General features: G+C 34.2%; 2 protein-coding genes across 2 annotated transcripts; both read left to right on the top strand.

Annotated features, from left to right (window-relative positions):
• The first annotated feature begins 4,128 nt into the window (after positions 1-4,128).
• LOC106760117 (phospholipase D zeta 1) lies at positions 4,129-16,022 on the top strand. Its single transcript, XM_014643550.2, has 20 exons — positions 4,129-4,640; positions 5,462-5,563; positions 5,701-5,825; positions 5,918-6,059; positions 6,940-7,110; positions 7,229-7,402; positions 7,747-7,989; positions 8,142-8,258; positions 9,322-9,461; positions 9,590-9,739; positions 11,076-11,232; positions 11,325-11,858; positions 12,100-12,210; positions 12,497-12,643; positions 12,731-12,925; positions 12,997-13,098; positions 14,103-14,234; positions 14,314-14,379; positions 15,358-15,419; positions 15,510-16,022. The coding sequence occupies exons 1-20, from the start codon at positions 4,389-4,391 to the stop codon at positions 15,754-15,756; spliced, it is 3,369 nt and encodes a 1,122-aa protein (XP_014499036.1). The 5' UTR covers positions 4,129-4,388; the 3' UTR covers positions 15,757-16,022.
• A 134-nt stretch (positions 16,023-16,156) lies between these two features.
• LOC106760187 lies at positions 16,157-19,522 on the top strand. Its single transcript, XM_014643649.2, has 8 exons — positions 16,157-16,633; positions 16,715-16,845; positions 16,998-17,075; positions 17,374-17,418; positions 17,523-17,567; positions 17,671-17,722; positions 18,444-18,540; positions 19,137-19,522. Exons 1-8 carry the CDS (start codon positions 16,390-16,392, stop codon positions 19,300-19,302), a joined length of 858 nt encoding a protein of 285 aa, XP_014499135.1. The 5' UTR covers positions 16,157-16,389; the 3' UTR covers positions 19,303-19,522.
• The last annotated feature ends 380 nt before the right edge of the window (positions 19,523-19,902 follow it).

Raw genomic sequence — 19,902 nt, 5'->3', positions numbered from 1 at the left:
AATTCGTTAAAAAAACTATTCCATAATATATGTATTTAATCATTTGATTTAACTTCATCCTTCAACTATATAATGTCTTTACACTAAAATGTATAAAATAAAAAATAATGTAAATGAGTTAAAATGGTATTTTGTTTTCTGTTTTTTCAAGAAGAATAAAAAATTAATATAAATTGGAAAAATATTTTCCATTTATTAAAAATTTGGTTTTCTTGAGCTTTTTCTTTTTTAAAGTTTGGTTGTCTCGTGTTTTTTCATACTGAGATTATTTGCAGTTAGACCTCTAATTAGGCTTTTGAGACATTACTTTTTCACTTTAACCTACCATACTATTTACTTTGAAAGAGGGTAACACCTAATAGAATATAGGTCAAATGTCTATTATATCAAGGGTTAGCAGGAATCACAAAAACAAATTTTGCAAGTGTTCTTTACAAACTGCGTTTTATATTTGGTCTAAATTTGAACGTTTAATTGAGTTAGATAATTTAATTATAAGATCATGATAAACTTTAATATTCTTAATTAATTTTTTTATTTTATTAAATGTTTACTAATTTTTATATTTTTCAATCGAGTATTTGAAGTTTATTTTTTAGTTGTCACATATCTTACTTTTTTGTTTTTACATGTTAAAATACACGAGATTTTGTATTTAGCGTACAATAATATTGGAGTTGATGTGGAATGAGGAGAGACTTTTATCATTTTAATTAGAATATTGTTTTATATTAATTTCAAAATTTTACATTTTTTACTATGTGGATGTTAGAAATGGGTTTTAAGCCTAACTTAACGCCACAAAACCAAAACCGGCTTTTAAGATGAGGTCTGCACCTCATCTATATATTATAAATTGGTCTTATCTCTAGTCAACGTGGGAGTTCTAACAGTGGATACAAGGTAAGTTGACAGAAAAATTAACCATCACGTCACCTAATGAATTAAAAAATTAAATTGAAAAAAATATTTTTTAAATATTCAATAAATAACTAAAATCACAGAGACTGAATTAAAAAAAAACTCAAATTTATAAAAGGCTTTAAACTTAGTTAAAACTAAACAAAATATTTTAACTTGTATGATATAATTAAGTTTAAGTTGAGTTCAATAAAGCATATAGAAAAATCGGACCCCACCTAACTAAGTTTTTATTTTTATTTTTTTATTGAAATTAAAGGATGAGTCTCTATCTTTCACATTTACAAATATTTTTATGTTTGAGGCTATATGATTTTTTTTTTATGTGTATTGATTATTTCTTTTTTTATGTATTTATTTCCATCGAGTGTGAAAGATGTGTTGGAGTCTTTTCCTAGTATTGGATGGTGTAGTTATTAATTGTGGAGGTTCAGAAAGCAATAGCCTTATTTTGTAGTCAGTGTGGGTTCGTAAATAGATATTATGCCCAGCCCATCTCTACCGAGGAAGAATAGTAGTATTCAATTGAAATTTTAACCTTGTACGACATTTAAAAGGGATTTAATAAATTCATATATAAAATTTTAATTTTAATTCATTTTCAAAAATTATTTTGTTTATATACATATATTGTTAACTTATATAATTATATCAAATTTTAGTTGATAAAAAAAATCTTTATTAATAAAAAAAATACTTTAAACACGAGATATTTTAATATATATAATTTTTTTTATTTTTAATTTATGTAGAATTTCAAACGCTTATTTTTATTTCGTTTTTTGATTATTTTTTTTTATTTTATAGTTTTTTAGTTATGACTTATTAGAGATAATGAGTTATTTTTCTTATATATTTATAAGGAGTTGTTGATAAGTTTCTTTCTTCTCTGAAATTTGGAAAATCAGGCAAATTACGTGTCTAAGAAGACTTGTTTCTTCATTTAAAAAACTAAACAAACTTTTTCGTATCATGAAAAGTTTTTATTCATATTTTGCATCTTTATTTTCATAAAATAAATTTAAAAACTCATCCTCATTGTCACTTTCTAAATTACAGTTTCTCAAAACTATTTTCAAATAACTATTTTTCTAAAATGTTAAAAAAGACGAAAGTACAATCAAATACACCTCTAGTAAATTTTTCTAAAATGATTTATATAATAATTAATTTCACAACTTAATTTTTAAACTACTTCATGAGTTTTTTTAATTACATTCTCCAACTCCAACGAATCCAAATGTTGGACCTTTAATCCAACTTTAGTCTTATCCACGAATTATTGTGTACTCTGAGTAATTATTTATCTTTAAGAATAAAAAACATAGTAAAAATTGACGTAACACAATTTAAGTAATTTTATTTTGGCTTAATATCCTTTTGGTCCCTAGTTTGGGAGGGTTTGTTCAATATGATCCTACATTTGTTTTATAACAATTGATCCCATTTTCTGAAAAAAACTGTTCAATTGAGTCCTTTTTGGTCATAGTGATCCCATATTCAAGTTTAAATTGTTTATTATAGTTCTTATTGTATACGATGATGACATGATTTTTAACATAACATTATGTCAGGACGGTTAAAATAACATTTGAATAGGTGAATGCATGAAAGAACTTATTGACGTCGTCACCAGCACTGTTAGAAAATTGACATCGTAGCCAAAAAGGAGTCAATTGAACAGTTTTTTCAAAAAGTGAATCAATTGTTACTAGGACCATATTGAACAAAACCTCCCAAACTAGGGACCAAAAGCGGTATTAAGCCTTTTATTTTTAAAGGGTATAACTCACTGTATAGAAACTAAAATAATTATTTTTGTGTGATATGATAGAGTTTTGATAATTTCAGTTTTAATTTCGAACTAATATGATTATCTATTTATATTTTCAGATTTTTTTTGACTAAGAAACTAAGAGCATCTACTAAAGTTTTAATAATCAAATGACTACATCTTTATTGTTTTATTTTTTAATTTTCTTTTTACAATTTCAGCTCTTACAAAGCAAGTGATAACAACTTCTCATTAAAAACAAATGTGTGATAGAAACTTCAACTCTAAAATATAGATTACACTTTAAATATGGTGATTAATATAAAATATCACTGTTATTTTATTTAGAAAACAATTATTAATGGATGCAAAACTTTAAATAATATAGATAAATATAAATATGAAAAATATAATTTACATTATTATGTATAACTTGAGTGCCAAGTGTGTTTTAGTCAAACGTTGGATCATTTATTCAGCAATGGATCAAATTAAGGAGCCACCATAGAATTTGCGACTTTCATTTCCTAAACAAATCCGTTTTAGCCGTCTTTTGACCCATCATCAAACCTACCATTCAAAAACGTTGAACCCTAAAATCAACTAACCACTCTTTATATCATATATCTCTACAACTTTTCAAACCCTACCTTCTAGATTGCATCCAAACAAAATAAATAATAATACCCTTCTAAATCACACTAACAAAAATCATTCTACCTCATGTTTTAACCTTAATTTGATATATATTTTTACCAAATTATATATTTTTATATTAATATTTAATAATTTTACATGGTTTAAAAGTCGAGATCTAAAACGATTTAATTATTCTTATTAATTTGATTATCTCAAATGTCTTTTAAAAACAAAACTGTGATAAAATTTCACATTTCAAAATACATAATAACTTAAATGTATAATAATTGACGCTAACAATGTTGTTCGACATATTTAGAATCGAAACCGTGTTATCCATAAAAAAATTTATGTTTCAACTACATTCAATAGTTTTATGTGTCACTCGATGGAATTGGAATCGAAATAGTATTATTATTTTTTTCTTTTAATTTTTCTATTTGGTCTATTATATTTTTAATATGGAGACTAATCTCTTTTATATTTTTTTTTATCATACATTCCCTTGATTAAGTTTTAGAACTATCAATTATATATGTCATGTTTAATTTTTTAAAAATGTAAAAGCATCTCCTCTCCCTTAATTTATTGCAAATGTTATAAAACAAAATTTCGAACCTAATTAAAAATTAATATTGAAAACGTCAAAAGAGTTGAATGGCTTTCCTAACATAAAATTGTAGAATTTAATAGTTTTTAGTCCTAAGATATTTTAGCATTTAAATTTATTATATAATTAATTGAAATTTTTGAAAAGGAAAAAGGCAAGGACTAGAAGGAGTGAAGAAGAAATCAAATTTGTGAGCACTCTTTTGGCATTGTTCACAGTTCAACTCTTATTCCGAGTTTTCCTCTTCTTAAGAAAACTAGCGTTCTTCTCTCTCTATCTCTCTCTTTCTCTCTCTCTCTCTCTCTCTCTCTCTCTCTCTCTCTCCCTGAATTTGTTTTTGGATCCGAAACCACCAACGACGTCGTTGCACCACCTCTTCCTTGAAACGTGTCGCGTTCGATTACCTAATCGTTCCCTATCGCCGGCGACGTCGATTCAATTTCAATGGCCACGGAGCAGTTGATGTCCAGTGGCGGTCCTCGCTACGTTCAGATGAAATCCTCGCCACCGCCGTCTCCGCCGGCTGCGACTGCCGAGGAGATGTCGTCGGTTCCGTCGTTCCGGCACAGCGGCGCCGAGGCCAATCGGATTTTCGAGGAATTGCCGAAAGCCTCCATCGTCTCCGTGTCTCGCCCCGACGCCAGCGATATCAGCCCCATGCAACTCTCTTACACCATTCAGGTTCAGTACAGACAGGTAACGTGCCATCTTGTCTCACACTCACTGTGTGCTCGTGATTTCGTGGAATTCAATTCTAAATAAAATGGAAATCTCTGATCGCAAGCACTGGTGCCAATTGTGTGAAGCTAAAGCGTGCGAAATCCAAGCGAATTGGATCCTTTATTTGAATCCGGTTGCTTCTTCATACGCTGTGTTTGTACGTGTGCGTATATATGTACGTACTTAAGTGTTAAGTGTGTATGTATTTGGCAAGTTTATCGTAGGGTTTAATTTGAACCAGAAATTCGTGATGCAATGGCTCTGTAGTTTGTTTCTATTTTCCTAACACTGCAACTTAGTTAGCTTTGGACTTTTCCTATTAATTTTACTTTCTCAGAACTACACTTTAAGCTTTAACGCATCTACTGTCGCTGTTCATCGGCTTTGGAGCTGTTTAGAGTTGAAGTGCGTATAAAAAAGACAAAAAATAAAAAAATAAAAAAAAATGGTGGTGTGAGCAATAGTTTAAACCTTTATTGGCTTTGTTTGAGGGGGCAGCCCAAGACTTGGCTGTAAAGTTGAGCCTTAGTGACCAGTTTGTCATGAATTCTTATCCGGAAGTAGTCTCCTTGTACATGCAAGGGTAAGACTGCGTGCAATGACTATCCTCTATAACTTTGCATAGCTTCGAAACTTCTGGCACTGGGGTATGTTAGTTTTAAATGTTGGCCTGGCCTATGTGGCTGTCGCCGCCCCGGAGATATTTGTACGGAAGAGAAGCATTGTTTGTTAAATATTTATTTCTTTCAGTCTTCATTCCTACGGGAGGATACTTATATATCTCATTTGCATTCCAGTTCAAGTGGGAGTTAATGAAGAAAGCTCATCAAGTATTTATTTTGCATTTCGCATTAAAAAAACGTGCCTTCATTGAGGAAATCCATGAGAAGCAGGAACAGGTGAGCAGTGTTATTTATATTTCTTTAATGATACATACACAATGGCTACAGTACATTATTGTCTTATTTGTCGATATCGTTTGTGTCTAGCTAAGTTTGGATTTTGATGCAATGTTCACTGAAACATTATATTAAAGGTTAAAGAATGGCTTCAAAATCTAGGAATTGGAGAACACAATGCTATGGAGCAAGATGACGATGAAGGTGATGATGAAACAATCCCATTGCATACTGATGAAACTCATGAAAGTGCTAGGGACAGGTGATCCCCATGTGCAACTTCTTTGGAGCACTCTATAATTGTAACATGTTGATTTGTGATCATAGTATTCTATACGTTTGTTTCTTGTGCAGAGATGTTCCATCAAGTGCTGCTCTACCAATTATACGACCAGCCTTGGGAAGACAGCAGTCTATTGCAGAGAGGGCAAAGAGAGCAATGCAAGGATATTTGAATCACTTTTTGGGAAATATCAGTATTGTGAACTCTCATGAGGTATGCTTTGTGCATGAGCTTTTGAAAATTTATGCTGTCATGTTATGGAACCACGATCATTGATTCATTGTCATTTTGTGTTAGACATTTCACGTATGCATAGAATATTACAGTTTGATGTTATGGGTTGGGTTATTTGGTAAGCAAATGCAGACATGTCTCTTCACCACTGTGGCAATGGAATGACTTAATTTTTTATATTAGTTTCATTGAAAAGCAACCAGATGCATGTTATCCTACTATTGTGGGGGTGGCAAGTATCAGATACTCAGATGTAGACATCTATGCTCCCTTATTAGCTGAGGGGCTTCCATGAGTAAAATCCATCTGTACTAGATCACAAGCTAGTAACTTTACTGTTGCACCAAAACTTACTATGGGATATTAGTTTTATTATAAATATTGATCATCCAAGTTCGTCAACACACTTTGCTTGTGAAATCCTGGCATCTGATTGCTAGATTTGGCAAGGAAGGCTGACATCATGACTCTGTTTCTAGTGTGGCTGATTTGGTTCTTGTTCTGGTTCTAGTCTGGAAATAGCCTCTCCACTCTAAAGGTTAAAGTTGCATGTATTTGATCCTTCCTAGTCCCCACTATGGTGGGAGCTTGTGCTCTGGGCTGCCTATTGGTTCTGCAGGGCTTGAATTTAAACAAATTACTGCCATGGTTTTTGGCAGCCATATTTAATACATGCAATGTGATGTGGACCTTGGAACTTGTACAACATATTTTATTTTCAGTTGAAGTCCAGGCCTAATTAAGTTAATTTTTAGCTGTTTTATTGGATTTTTTATCTTCTCCATTTGATTTGTTGTTGAAACTGTTGTTTTTATGATCACTAAATGCTGTTTTTACTATAAGAAGTGTTGTGCTCTAGGTTTGCAAGTTTTTGGAGGTATCAAAGTTGTCTTTTTCACCTGAATATGGCCCCAAGCTAAAGGAAGAATATGTGATGGTGAAACATTTGCCCAAAATCCTGAAGGATGATGACTCCAGAAAGTGTTGTTTGTCTGACTGTTTCAGTTGCTGTAATGACAACTGGCAAAAGGTAAAGAATCCTGCTTTTGGATATGCTTCACTTATCTCATTATTTATATATGTTTTGGTAACTTTTATTATATTTGGTTTAATTTTACATCATTACTTCCCTGTATTTTTATGTTCAGGTATGGGCTGTACTGAAACCTGGATTTTTGGCATTGCTGGCAGATCCTTTTGATACACAGCCTCTGGACATAATTGTTTTTGATGTACTGCCGGCCTCGGATGGGAATGGGGATGGTCGTTTATCACTGGCAAGTGAAATGAAGGAACGGAATCCATTACGCCATTCATTCAAGGTGAGATGGGTGCTCTTTTGTGCTTAAATATGTTTATTTTATATCTTATCTTGAGTAAATCCCCAATTTGGTCTTTCAAATAGTTTCAGAACATCAAGCGGATCCTCTAATGTTAATGTTTGGTCACTGAGTGTTCAATCCCAGTAAACTAGTAATTTTGGGAATTTGAAAGCTTTCTTTTGAAAACCAAATTGATGTTCCAAAATTCTTTTCAGGACCGAATTGAGGTTTATTCTTCTGTAATTACTAACAATTAACTGACGAGTGGTTGTTATCAGATGTATAGTAATACTATACAGAGGAACATACCTTTTCAAACTTTAACACCTAACTAAATATTATAGGTGGCTTGTGGAATCCGCAGTATCAGAATTAGAGTGAAAAATAGAAGTAAAGTCAAAGATTGGGTTGCTGCAATTAATGATGCTGGACTCAGGCCTCCGGAAGGTTGGTGTCATCCTCACCGTTATGGTTCCTTTGCTCCTCCAAGAGGTTTAATTGAAGATGGAAGTCAAGCCCAGTGGTTTATTGATGGGCGAGCAGCATTTGAGGCCATTGCTTCTGCAATTGAGGCTGCAAAATCAGAGGTTTGTTTTTCTACTGCCTTAACATTCAGGCCCACTTTTGTGACATATGAACATACACACCTATACATAGGTAGAAAGGTAGAGACTGAGAGGGAGAGAGAGATTAACGGTTGTTTTAAAGATTATGCTCAATTATTGAAATATTCATGCAGATATTTATCTGTGGGTGGTGGCTGTGCCCAGAACTGTATCTACGGCGACCTTTTCACACTCATGCTTCATCAAGGCTTGATAATTTGTTGGAAGGAAAAGCTAAGCAAGGGGTTCAGGTAACAATTTATATGAGCTCGTACACAATGCCTTGCCTTTTTAAGGGACTCTTTTTTTTTTCTGGGTTATTTAACTTGTAAGAGACAAGTATAATACAACCATTCCAAGGATTTTAGTATGATGGCTTTCAGTCATCTTATCTGCAATCGTTTTCCAATGTAATAATGTTTTGTCTTTCACTGGAGGACTCCTTGTTCTATGTTGCTGTTCCTGTCCTGAGTTTATTTATTAGCAAAGTGTCTGTGTTCAGTTTGGGGCCTTGCCCACATTTGACCTGTCTTTGAACCCTTGGTTTGGCTGAAGCAAATGGATATGGACCCGTAAATATGCTTGTGTGGCCTAAGGGTTTGAAATTTGATTAACTGCTCCTTGTAATCTTCACTAATAAAAGTGAATATTGTGTTCATCCTTGGACATTGGCCTAAATTTCACTGTAGGTACACATTTAAATTTATGGTCAATTTTTCTTCTCCCAGGTTTCTGTATGAGCATCTTGTTTCAACAGTTTTTTATCCTGCTTATAAATTCTGAGTTCATTACATAGAGCATGAATCATGGACTTTAAGAACGCAGTCAAAAACCATTTAAGCAATGTATTAAAACCTGTCAAATAATTTTGTGAGTGTCCATGCTTCTGCTTTTTGTCGTATGTGAGCCAAAATCCATGCATTTTACGTGATTAGGTAGGTAGGGATGATTGCTTGTTGTCTTTGAATTGTCTTGTATAGTGCTAGGATATTTCTGAAAATGACTCAGTAAAACTTTGTTATTGATCTCCCCTCTCTTGGTAGAACAAGTAGGTCCACAATTTGCTTTATTGTTTGTTCTATGAATGGTGTTGTTCTGGCTGAATGTTCATACCACATATAGAACTGTATTTTTTTATAAATGATTTTAATGTCATAATGGAGAGGAGTAGATGAATTGGTTTTATAACTTAATAGCTGATCAGTACAGTGTATACTATCAAAACGTAGTTGCAAAGGTACTCATCTGTGTTGTATGCCACCTGGTTTAATTTCCATGGAAGTGTTGAGATTTGCTTGAATTATTTTAATGCAGATTTACATTCTTCTCTACAAAGAGGTGGCTCTTGCTCTGAAAATCAACAGTGTTTATAGCAAGAAAAAGCTTCTTGGCATTCATGAGAATGTGAGGGTATTACGCTATCCTGACCACTTTTCTACTGGTGTTTACCTGTGGTATGGAATTACCGAAAACTTGGTGTTTAGTCTATATGGTCTTATAACAAACTTATATTTTTTCCAAGAAAAGATCATTTATACTACACGTTTTTGGTTTCTTATTTGTTTGTGATTATTACATACAGGTCACACCATGAAAAACTTGTCATTATTGATAACCATATTTGCTTTATTGGAGGACTGGATTTATGCTTTGGTCGTTATGACACATCTGAGCATAAAGTGGGAGATTTCCCTCCTCTAATCTGGCCGGGAAAAGACTATTATAACCCAAGGTAAGTTTTGTGAATAGAGTTTATAATCACGAAGGGACATTGTAAGATTTTGCTTAGCATGCTGTGAGATTGTAAGATTCTTATTTTATTCTAGGGAAAACACTTTAATTACTTGAAAAATGTTTAGACAATGGGAGTGTTTATATGCAGCAGCAGTAGCTCAAAATCTGTTATAGAGTATTAAAAAAATGATGCTTATATTATGCATGGTTTGGTTCAAAGGAGGAGAGGGGAGGGTCCCTTGTTTGGTTTACGTGGGGTGTGGAAGTAAAATAAAATCATAGGTCAATATAGTCAAGACAGTCCAAAACATATAAATCATTTCTCTTTCTCTACATATACATCCTATATTGGAAGGGAGGCACAAATGGGAGAGAGGGATCTTGGCCCCTAATATCTGCTGTCCACTTGCACTCTGAAGAGCAAACTCAGAAATTGGGAGAAAAGGCATTTTTTAACTAAAATGTTTCGTTCCAATAATTTTTTATATAGAAATGGTTTTAGAAAGTAATTCTAAAAATTATAAGTTCATAAGATCTTAGTTTGGTAGTAGATCTCAGGGTTATACTTGGTGGGATAATGTTCCTAGCTTTATTTCTCTTGAGCTTTTTAGGGATAGATTTATTTTACCGTTTGTAGTATTAGGGAGTAGTGGGTCAGGTTTGGTCCCCCTCATTTTTTGCATTTTCTTCTTTCTTTACGATATTTTAAGGTGCTGCATATGATTGATGTTGTTTGTTGTGGCAACACAGTTGGGATGACAAAGAACATAGTAATACCTCAATATTCTCATAAAGCTATTCATGTCGAACTTGTACATTTCATGGAAAATGCTTCATTTACACCTAGTCTTACCCTTCTCTGTACACCTGCTATTTTTTTTGGTAAAAAAGAAAGACCCCCTAAAACTAATAGTTGTTTACAACTGTGTGTTTAAGTGCAGAATATTGTTAATGTTTCATTTAGTGCATTTCCCATAGCAATTCAAATTCTCTTCAATACTTTAAACACTATTAAGCTTTGTTCTAGCTGAGACAATATTTTATGCAGAGTGTCCACAGTTGAACCCTATATGTATTAGTTGTGTTAGTATTGGTCGCAAAATATGTATTCCTAATTATACAAGTATACAATTCTATATCAGTTCCTAAGATTGGTCCTAACATTTTACATATATAATATATGATGTGCCCCAATAAATATCTATGGAAATTCCAAAGAAAATTATTGGCAAGGTCGATCTTGGAATGTGTTACAATATGTCATTCATCTTTGATTGATTAGAGACTAGCTCTTACCTGTTGAACACAAGTCATTTTATTTTCAATTTTGACAGAGAATCTGAACCAAATTCATGGGAAGATACAATGAAAGATGAATTGGATCGTGAGAAATATCCTCGTATGCCTTGGCACGATGTTCATTGTGCCCTTTGGGGACCACCTTGCCGTGACATTGCTAGGCACTTTGTTCAGCGATGGAATTATGCAAAGGTTTGTCATATTTTACCATTGGATGCCTTGAATTATTCTAGTTCTATTCCTATATTCCCAATAGGAAATAATCTTGATTTTGTTCAAATCAGAGGAACAAAGCTTTATATGAGGAAGCAATACCATTACTAATGCCTCAGCATCATATGGTTATTCCACATTACTTGGGAAGAAGCCGAGAGATACAGATTCAAAGTGGGAACATAGACAATCAAACAGTTCTTAAAAGAGAAGATTCTTTTTCCTCATCTTCCCAAGACCAAGATATTCCTCTACTTTTGCCCCAGGAGTCTGATGGGTCAGATGCTCATGAAGGAGACCAAAAGTTGAATGGTGTAATCTCCTCTTCACATTGCCTGGACAAGCCAAGAAGGATCAGCACTGGTCTTCCCTTTTCATTTCGCAAGGCTAAAATTGTAGCACTTGGTTCAGACACACCAATGAAGGGCTTTGTAGATGATCTGGATTCTGAGCATGATCGTGAGAAAATGTCTCTAGATAGAGTGGCCCATTCTGACTTGCAGAATACAGATCCAGAATGGTGGGAGACGCAAGAACGGGGTGACCAGGGAGGTTTTCCTGAAGAATCAGGACAAGTTGGTCCTCTTGCTTCCTGCCGTTGCCAAGTGCGTTGTTCTCATGACCTACTTAATAGTTAACTATTATTTATTGAGAAAAGTCAGATATTTTTAACACTTGGCTTTTATCCATTTTTTGCAACATAAAGAGTAAACTATATTGCTGGAATTATTAAATTTTACAGGCGTGTATTAAACACTGTTTTATTCCTTTTTCTCTTGTCTTAATATCCTTTTAATTTTTCAACATTTGTTGGATATTTTTCTCAATAAACCTTTTAATTGATAGGTTATTAGGAGCGTGAGTCAATGGTCTGCAGGAACAAGTCAAACTGAAGAGAGCATCCATAGTGCTTATTGTTCTCTTATTGAGAAAGCTGAATACTTCATCTACATTGAGGTATTAAATAAACTCCCTCCTTTTACATTAGAATATATTACCATATATTAGAATGAAAGAAAATTATTTATCTGTATTCTAATATATGCTAATATATATTCTAAGAAATATATAGTGTGATAGGTTTTATGGATTCTTGAACTGATGAAGCAATATTATATATTCTGCTTCCTCTCTTCATCTTTTCAAATTTAAAGGAGCAGTGGTTGTAATATTTTATTGCATCCTTACTGTGTTCTGGATCTTTCTCTGACTGTTGTAATTCATTCTTGGGCACATATTCCAGAATCAGTTTTTTATCTCAGGTCTTTCTGGGGATGAGATGATACGGAATCGTGTGTTAGAAGCTTTATACCGACGAATTATGCGAGCTTACAATGACAAAAAAACTTTCAGGGTTATAATTGTCATACCACTGCTGCCTGGCTTCCAGGTTCCTATCAATTTTATTATTGTTTTTATTTGAACACTGTAAATATTGCTTTTGCATAAATGTTAGACTGACTTTTCTGTTATCTAGGGGGGTCTTGATGATAGTGGTGCAGCATCTGTAAGAGCCATAATGCACTGGCAGTATCGAACCATTTGCAGGGGACCGAATTCTATCTTGCATAATCTTTATGAACTTCTTGGTCCTAAAATACACGACTACATCTCCTTCTATGGTCTAAGGTCTTATGGTAGACTTAATGGGGGCCCTGTGGCAACCAGCCAGGTATTCTTATACATCTATGGTTATGTACAGAGTTTGTTTCAGTCAGCTTAATGGCATAAACTCTTTTGCAGGTTTATGTTCACAGTAAAATCATGATTGTTGATGATTGTATAACTTTGATTGGGTCTGCTAATATTAATGATAGGAGCTTACTTGGCTCCAGAGATTCTGAGGTACAGTTCCATGCCCTTTTCACTTTATATGCTGCACATGTTTGACTAGGGCTTCAAATTAACTTGTACTAAGTTCTCTGTCTCTCATTTCATGCACACTCATCGAAATAATTTTCATCCGTGCTAAATTTCATTATAGAAACAAGTTAGTTGCAATTGTTGAATTTGGAGGGGAAAGGAGAAATATAGAAATAAATGTTTAAGAGAGAATTGAGAATGAGAATACTTTATTATTCCAGAGAATGTGCATGTGTACATAGATTATACATAGCATTCATATCGGTAGACTCTTGGTAGTCTTAGGGGAGATTATTTCTTGGACTCATTAATTGACTGCAACTGCCTACTTACTAATTCCCGCGAACACTAAGTGCATTTTATCAGGATATATTAATGTATCATTTGATTCCTAATGCAACTGATATTTAGTTATCTTGTCGTGTGTATACATTTTATTGGGAGCGTGTAGACTGCAAATCTAATTCTCAGCCTTGATAAACTTTGAATTTTCTTAAAATCCTTAGTTTGACAAATGTTTGTGATAATTACAGAAATAAGAATCGTATCTTTATAGATATCATGATTATATCTTTATAATCAGAAATATCAAGATCATTCTAGGATCGTATCTTTATTAGTGGAGGATATAAAATCTCCTCTATTTTATTGATTTCTGTTTATAAATATAAACAAACCATCCGTGCTGTCACAAAAGCATACGTTTTCAGTTCAATGTTACTCTTTATTTTTATAGTTTAACGTATTAACAAATTCAGGGAACTCCCTAAAATAAAATATGTAACTAATGAATGAATAATTTCAACTGGCAGGTCTGTCTTATTGCAAACCCCCTTTTAGTCACCTTTAAAATTGTGTATTGAATAAATAAATTGGTCTGCTTACCATGTACTTTTTTTATATTCTTATTTTTTGGTTTAAGTTATCTGTTAATGCATAATTACTGAACCCCTTTCTGTTCCTTGAATCTTCTCACTGGATTTCAGATTGCCGTAGTTATAGAAGACAGAGAGTTGATTGGTTCTTATATGGATGGAAAACCTTGGAAAGCTGGAAAGTTTTCCTTGACCCTTCGATTGTCCTTATGGTCCGAGCACTTGGGTCTCCCTACAGGAGAGGTTGTTAATTTTACATTCTTAGTAAGTAGTTGTTTCATGTGCCTGATTTGTAATGGTTATTTTAATATCTTTTCCTCAGGACAATCAAATAATGGACCCAGTTGTTGAATCGACTTACAAGGATATTTGGATGGCTACGGCAAAGGTAGTAAAAACAATAGAATGTTGATATTCGTTGCTAATTTCACCTCTTTTGATATGAATAATGGTATTTTAAGTGATATATTCTTATAAACTTACTAGTGTTATATGGAAATATTCATGCATAAATTTATTCTTCTAAAAGTATTTTTCGCATAAATAGTTATCCTTTAAAGTGGCCTCTGCTTTCTTCATTATATAATTGCCCATCCATTTAGTTAATTATTGAAGACCGGAATTGATGATAGCTGATACATATTTGCTTGTTCATTTTGTGTATGTTTTGTGGTTTCTTTCCTTTTCTTTTGAATATCTTTTTGGCTAAATAGCAAATTGCCTACTTCAACTTTAATTTTGTTTAAGTTGGATATAATGGAGAATACCCTTGCAAGTTGGAAGCAAAGGTAAACTAAGAAAAATCTTGTTGAAATCATTAAAAAGGACATGAAACCTAATGAAGTTGCTGAGGATTTGATTTTATGACAAGTAAATGATGATATTGTTTGATTCATGTGGCCAACTATATTAAAAAAAGGTTTTGTCAAAATATCTAACATGGTCAGTTCGTGTCAGTTTAACTTCTAATCTCAGTGTGGGGGATAACGGACAATACTGGATATGACATCTGTGATCTGCCTAAAGGACACAGATCTATAGTATGTGCTTGAACTTTATGGCATGAAAGTTTTGCACCTAACCGTTGACTCTTCCAGAGTCCTTTTACACTGCAATGCACCAAAGCCCGTGGGAAGTTATTTAGGTTGCATTACTATTTAGTTGTACAAGATATTTATGATTATATATTTTCGGTTTTAAACGGTCAGCCTCGTAACATTGCGGACACAAAACACAAAAACAAACATGCACTTGTTTTTCTAGGTGATTTGAGTTCCTCTTGGAGATCTTATAATGATTCTGAATAGCTTAATGAGAAATTTTTTCAATAATAAAACTGATAATTATCCTTGGATACGTTTTACAGACAAATACTACAATTTACCAGGATGTCTTTTCTTGCGTACCTAATGATCTGATACACACCAGGTATGTCAGTAATAATTTTGCCCATCGTATTTTGATGAAACTTCTCCGTTGTCAGTCCCTAACATTTATTTGAATCCTATGTTTTTGCAGACATGCCTTCAGACAAAGCGTGCTTTTTTGGAAAGAAAGGATTGGTCACACGACCATTGATTTAGGAATAGCCCCAGAAAATTTGGAATCCTATCGTGATGGAGGCATTAAGAACACCGATCCCTTGGAGAGATTAGCAGCAGTGAAGGGTCACCTGGTCTCTTTTCCCTTGGAGTTCATGTGTCAGGAAAGTCTGAGACCTGCTTTTAATGAAAGCGAATACTACGCCACTCAAGTTTTCCATTGAGTACGATGTCTCCCAGTACATAACACATTTTGGGTTTTCTTTTTCAATTTTTATATAGGGGGTTTGTAATTTAATACCTGCAGAATTCTTTTTATTACAATTCTGCCAGTGAGAAAAAGAAAAGGGGGGTGGGGGGGTTCGGAGACACGGTATAATCAACGATATTCTTGTAGAGAATGTAATCTGTAACTGTTCACTGTAAAAATTATATCAATTTAATTTTTATAAAAAATCTGTTCAATAATATTCGCAGACATTTACTTTCAGATATTTTTCCTCCTTTTTCTTGTTTTTACCAACCCTATTCTTCGCCAGTTTACTAAGATGTACACTACATACAAACTGACAACACTTGGTAAGGATATGCTAAATCACATATCTGTCCTTAGGTGTTGCGGTGTTCCAATCGTCAAGCTGTCCAATACTCATTATGCAGCAATCCTTTTTTCTCTTTCTGGTTATTATATAGCCATCCTAGCATGACTTTGTAATTGTTTAGTTAACCATCAGAAAATAATCTCACCACCAGTGGTATGGTGTCCCATGCCAATTTGCAGGCTTCATTTAGCGACAAATGTAGTGACAAACTACATAATTTTAAATTACAAAAGTCATAACAGTCGCTGTTAGACGATGAACATAGTCTCCATAAACTTCCCCTTCCAACTCTCATCACTCGCCTTTCGCCCGTCCCACCAACGCGCCACTTTCTCACTTTCTTTTGCTCCTCGTTCTGTCTCCAAAACCGCTATGGCCTCCGCTGCTCTCCGATCATCCACTCCAGTCCCCGCCGAACTCAACGATGAGTCCGACTTCGAATCTCTCCTCTCTCCCGACGGTTACATCTCCATATGCGGCTTCGGCTCTCTCCTCTCCGGTAAACTATCATTACTACCACGTGCACTTTCCCTACTATTACTGTTCCTCTTCATCGACGTAACCGTTCCTTGTTTCGCAGAGAGAAGCGCACGAAGCACTTTCCCCGATTTGGCGAACTTCCGAACCGCACAGTTGAAAAGCTTCCGGCGGGTCTTCGCGCACGTCGCTCCGGTTTTCTTCGAGCGCGGCATTGCAAAGCCCGAGACCATGGTTCGTTCTGACAACACCGGAACTCTTACTAGTGTGGGAAGAACAATTGTGCCCATTTTTATTTGTTTTATTGTGAAATTGAAAATAAGGAAAAATTGGAAGGGACGTTGGAACTGTCATGCTTATGCTGTGTGTGATGAAAATGTTATTAGGAGATTTCGAGCTTGAGTGTGGAGCCATGTGAAGGAGAAACTCTTGTAATAACAGTATTTGAGATCAGAAAATCTGAGGTACTGTACTGAATATTTTAAATTCTGGATTTGCTGCGGTCGAACTTTCCATGCATCACGTAATCAGAGAATTGTAGCCATTAATTGGATGAAGATTAGACGGCTTTGATCTCGAATGAGTGGTTTAAGTTCTATCTACCAAGATGGAATGAGTTGTCTAATCTTTGTTTAATGGTATGATTTGCTGACTGCGTAATGCGCCGAAAATACAGGAATCTGGCAGTTTCAGATTTAGCTTGTGCCGGTTTTTTGTTAGTTTGAGCACTGGAGCTAATATTTTCTGTGGATGAATTTTTAGATTCCGGATTTCATCAAGAGGGAGGTTGAGTTTCGGTTTCTTGCTGTAAGCATCTAGATGCAGATTTTTAGCTTGCTGCTTTTATATTTTGAGTCTTCTGATATATTTTGTATGTGGTGGCTTGAGATCTTTTGTTGCTTGTGTGGTAGGTTCTTCCTGAAACGCTTGATGGCCATGCTTTTGATTTTCCAGCGGTATGTGATGACTGTTATGGCAAAACATGAATTGTCCTGCTCATAAGGAATGTTGGTCATTTCATTAGCAAATTGGTCATTCGATGTGGCAAAATTTTTTCAGGTCCTTTGTGCCCGTTACAGTGATGAGGAATTTTTCAACATTAGATGTAAAGGTAATTTTTCATTGGCGTGGTGCTTTTTAAGAGCAAGAGGCATGTAGTGTTTTGGAAACTTGAAAGGCTGGTTTTTCCAAATTATTTTTTCATGTTTGTGTCCGGCATACTAAAGAGTATCTTCTATTCTTAAATCTAACCCAGAATCTGATTAGGGAGATTACCAACTAATTTCTTGTGAATTGAATAGAGTTGTATTTGTGGAAAAACTCGTGAGGACTTAGATGATCAAAATAGAAAATCTACTTATTTTATGAAGTCTCAAGTGTTATCCACACACACACAGATTTGAGTACTGAATCTAAAATTTTATTTCTCACACGTCCATGTATAGTAATACATCATATTACTATTTATTGTGGAATAACAAGCGGTTAAATAACAGCCTACTAACTGCATAACGAATATACAATACTAACTGAATTATTTATAACAATACCAGTTTTCTATATTCTGCTCGGTGGGATGTTTACAGTAATCAAAATATTACTAGACATTCTTCACTATTTCATACCTTTCTGGCTAGGCAGAAAGAAGGGTGCGATAATTCACTAAATTTGATTTTCCTCCAATCATAGAGCTCTAGGTGATTTATATATTTTACGTAAAAAAAAAACCGGACTGTCTATTTATGCATGCCTTTTGTCATACATAGATTGTTTCTCTGTATTTCTCGTCTTTTGTCTTCATCTATGCATTCTTACATTACAGTTGAATTCAGGAAACAAGGAAATCTATTTTCAGCAATATGGACGGTGGAATATAGATAAAATTTGGAGAGATGATGTCTTACCTTGTCGGGTTTATCTTAGACACTGGTAAGCACCGGGTGAAAACCCATTTGTCATTTTTTTAATAGATGTTCAACAGGGGAAATAGTACAAGGGTTATGCTAACTAAGGCACCAGTCAAAGATTTAATCTTTAAAAGAGTTCAGTGGGAAATCACAGTGGAGAGTACAAGGGTAAAAGCATTCTATTTTCTTATTTCTTAACCAATGTCTCAAGGACTCTTGTTAGCATTCTCTGTAGTATAGAATCACCACGTTTCATCTAAATTTCTAATCATCTAACCTCGCTGTCAGATGTACTCTACATATTCATTTATGCAACTGACAGCAATTTACTTCCTAATGACGATACCTATTGTGTGAATTGGATTGCCTGTTCACACAGGTCACAAATTCACGGGCAACAATTCTCCTCATTATAGTTTCTGTCTACTTGTCAAGTTTTCACATATCCCTTTTCAAATTTCTTTCAATGTGAGAAACAAGAAATTATTAGTTTCCTCAAAACCATAATAGTATTAGTGAAATTGACAATAGTATTGGTGAACAAAGCTTTCCACTATTTAAACCCAGTCTAGAGTTAGATTCCCTGTAAATTGACAGTATTAGTGAAATTTTTTGTAGTGTTCTAGCAGCAAAGAATCTTGGTGAAACAGCCTACAACAACTTTCTGGATCACACTTATCTTGCTGACCGGAAAACATCCATTCGCGAGTACTTGGCAACAACAGGTTCTGGTATCATGGAAGAGCAGCCCCCTGAATCCCTCAAGCACCGCTATGGCGGTTGATAATTTTAGCTGCAATGAATATATCATGTAAAGTGATGGCAGATGGGCTGATGAGCTTGATTCTTCAATATAAAAACTGTACACTCTTTAATAATTGATGATTCACGATATTCACTCTTCCGATTTGGTGCTGAATATCAAGTCTAAGAACAGTATTAATACAACTGACCTTAGCATGTGTTTAAAAGAACTTTATTTCTGAGTATCGTTTAATTGTTTCCTTGGTTGAGCACATTATTCTTTAGCGCCCAAGATCCAAACGTGTTTTTGTTTCAGAAACCATGTGCTTCAACTTCTCATTTTCATTGTGATGAGTACCAATTTACTTCAGCCCGGTACTGCAGTATACATGTGGTATGACTTAAGAACTTAGGCTGTGTTCTTTTGTGAAGATTTGGGGGAGATGATTTGGGAGAGATGATTTGAATGAATTTGAGTGGATTTAAGGGTAATTTTTTTGTTGTTTTTTTAAGTGGATTTGTGGGTAATTGAGAGTGGATTTGAGGGTAAAGTTTGTGAAAATTAGTGTAAGATTTGATTGATGTGATAGATTTAAAAAAATTAGTTTAATTGGTAAAAATTGAAAATTACCAAAATACC

The sequence above is a fragment of the Vigna radiata genome, chromosome 5, assembly GCF_000741045.1.
Source record: "Vigna radiata var. radiata cultivar VC1973A chromosome 5, Vradiata_ver6, whole genome shotgun sequence".
NCBI classification, from domain to species: domain Eukaryota; kingdom Viridiplantae; phylum Streptophyta; class Magnoliopsida; order Fabales; family Fabaceae; genus Vigna; species Vigna radiata.
The sequence above is the reverse complement of the archived record's forward strand: the minus strand, read 5'-3'. Positions and strand labels throughout refer to the sequence as shown.

Bases quoted from the DNA above. Each gene is read 5' to 3' on its own strand.
- LOC106760117 (XM_014643550.2), top strand. From the start codon at position 4,389: ATGGCCACGGAGCAGTTGATGTCCAGTGGCGGTCCTCGCTACGTTCAG. The intron at 7,990-8,141 runs GTTTGTTTTTCT...ATATTCATGCAG, and splicing joins TTGAGGCTGCAAAATCAGAG to ATATTTATCTGTGGGTGGTG. The intron at 14,235-14,313 runs GTTGTTAATTTT...TCTTTTCCTCAG, and splicing joins TGGGTCTCCCTACAGGAGAG to GACAATCAAATAATGGACCC.
- LOC106760187 (XM_014643649.2), top strand. From the start codon at position 16,390: ATGAACATAGTCTCCATAAACTTCCCCTTCCAACTCTCATCACTCGCC. The intron at 16,846-16,997 runs GTTCGTTCTGAC...AAATGTTATTAG, and splicing joins TTGCAAAGCCCGAGACCATG to GAGATTTCGAGCTTGAGTGT. The intron at 17,076-17,373 runs GTACTGTACTGA...ATGAATTTTTAG, and splicing joins TTGAGATCAGAAAATCTGAG to ATTCCGGATTTCATCAAGAG.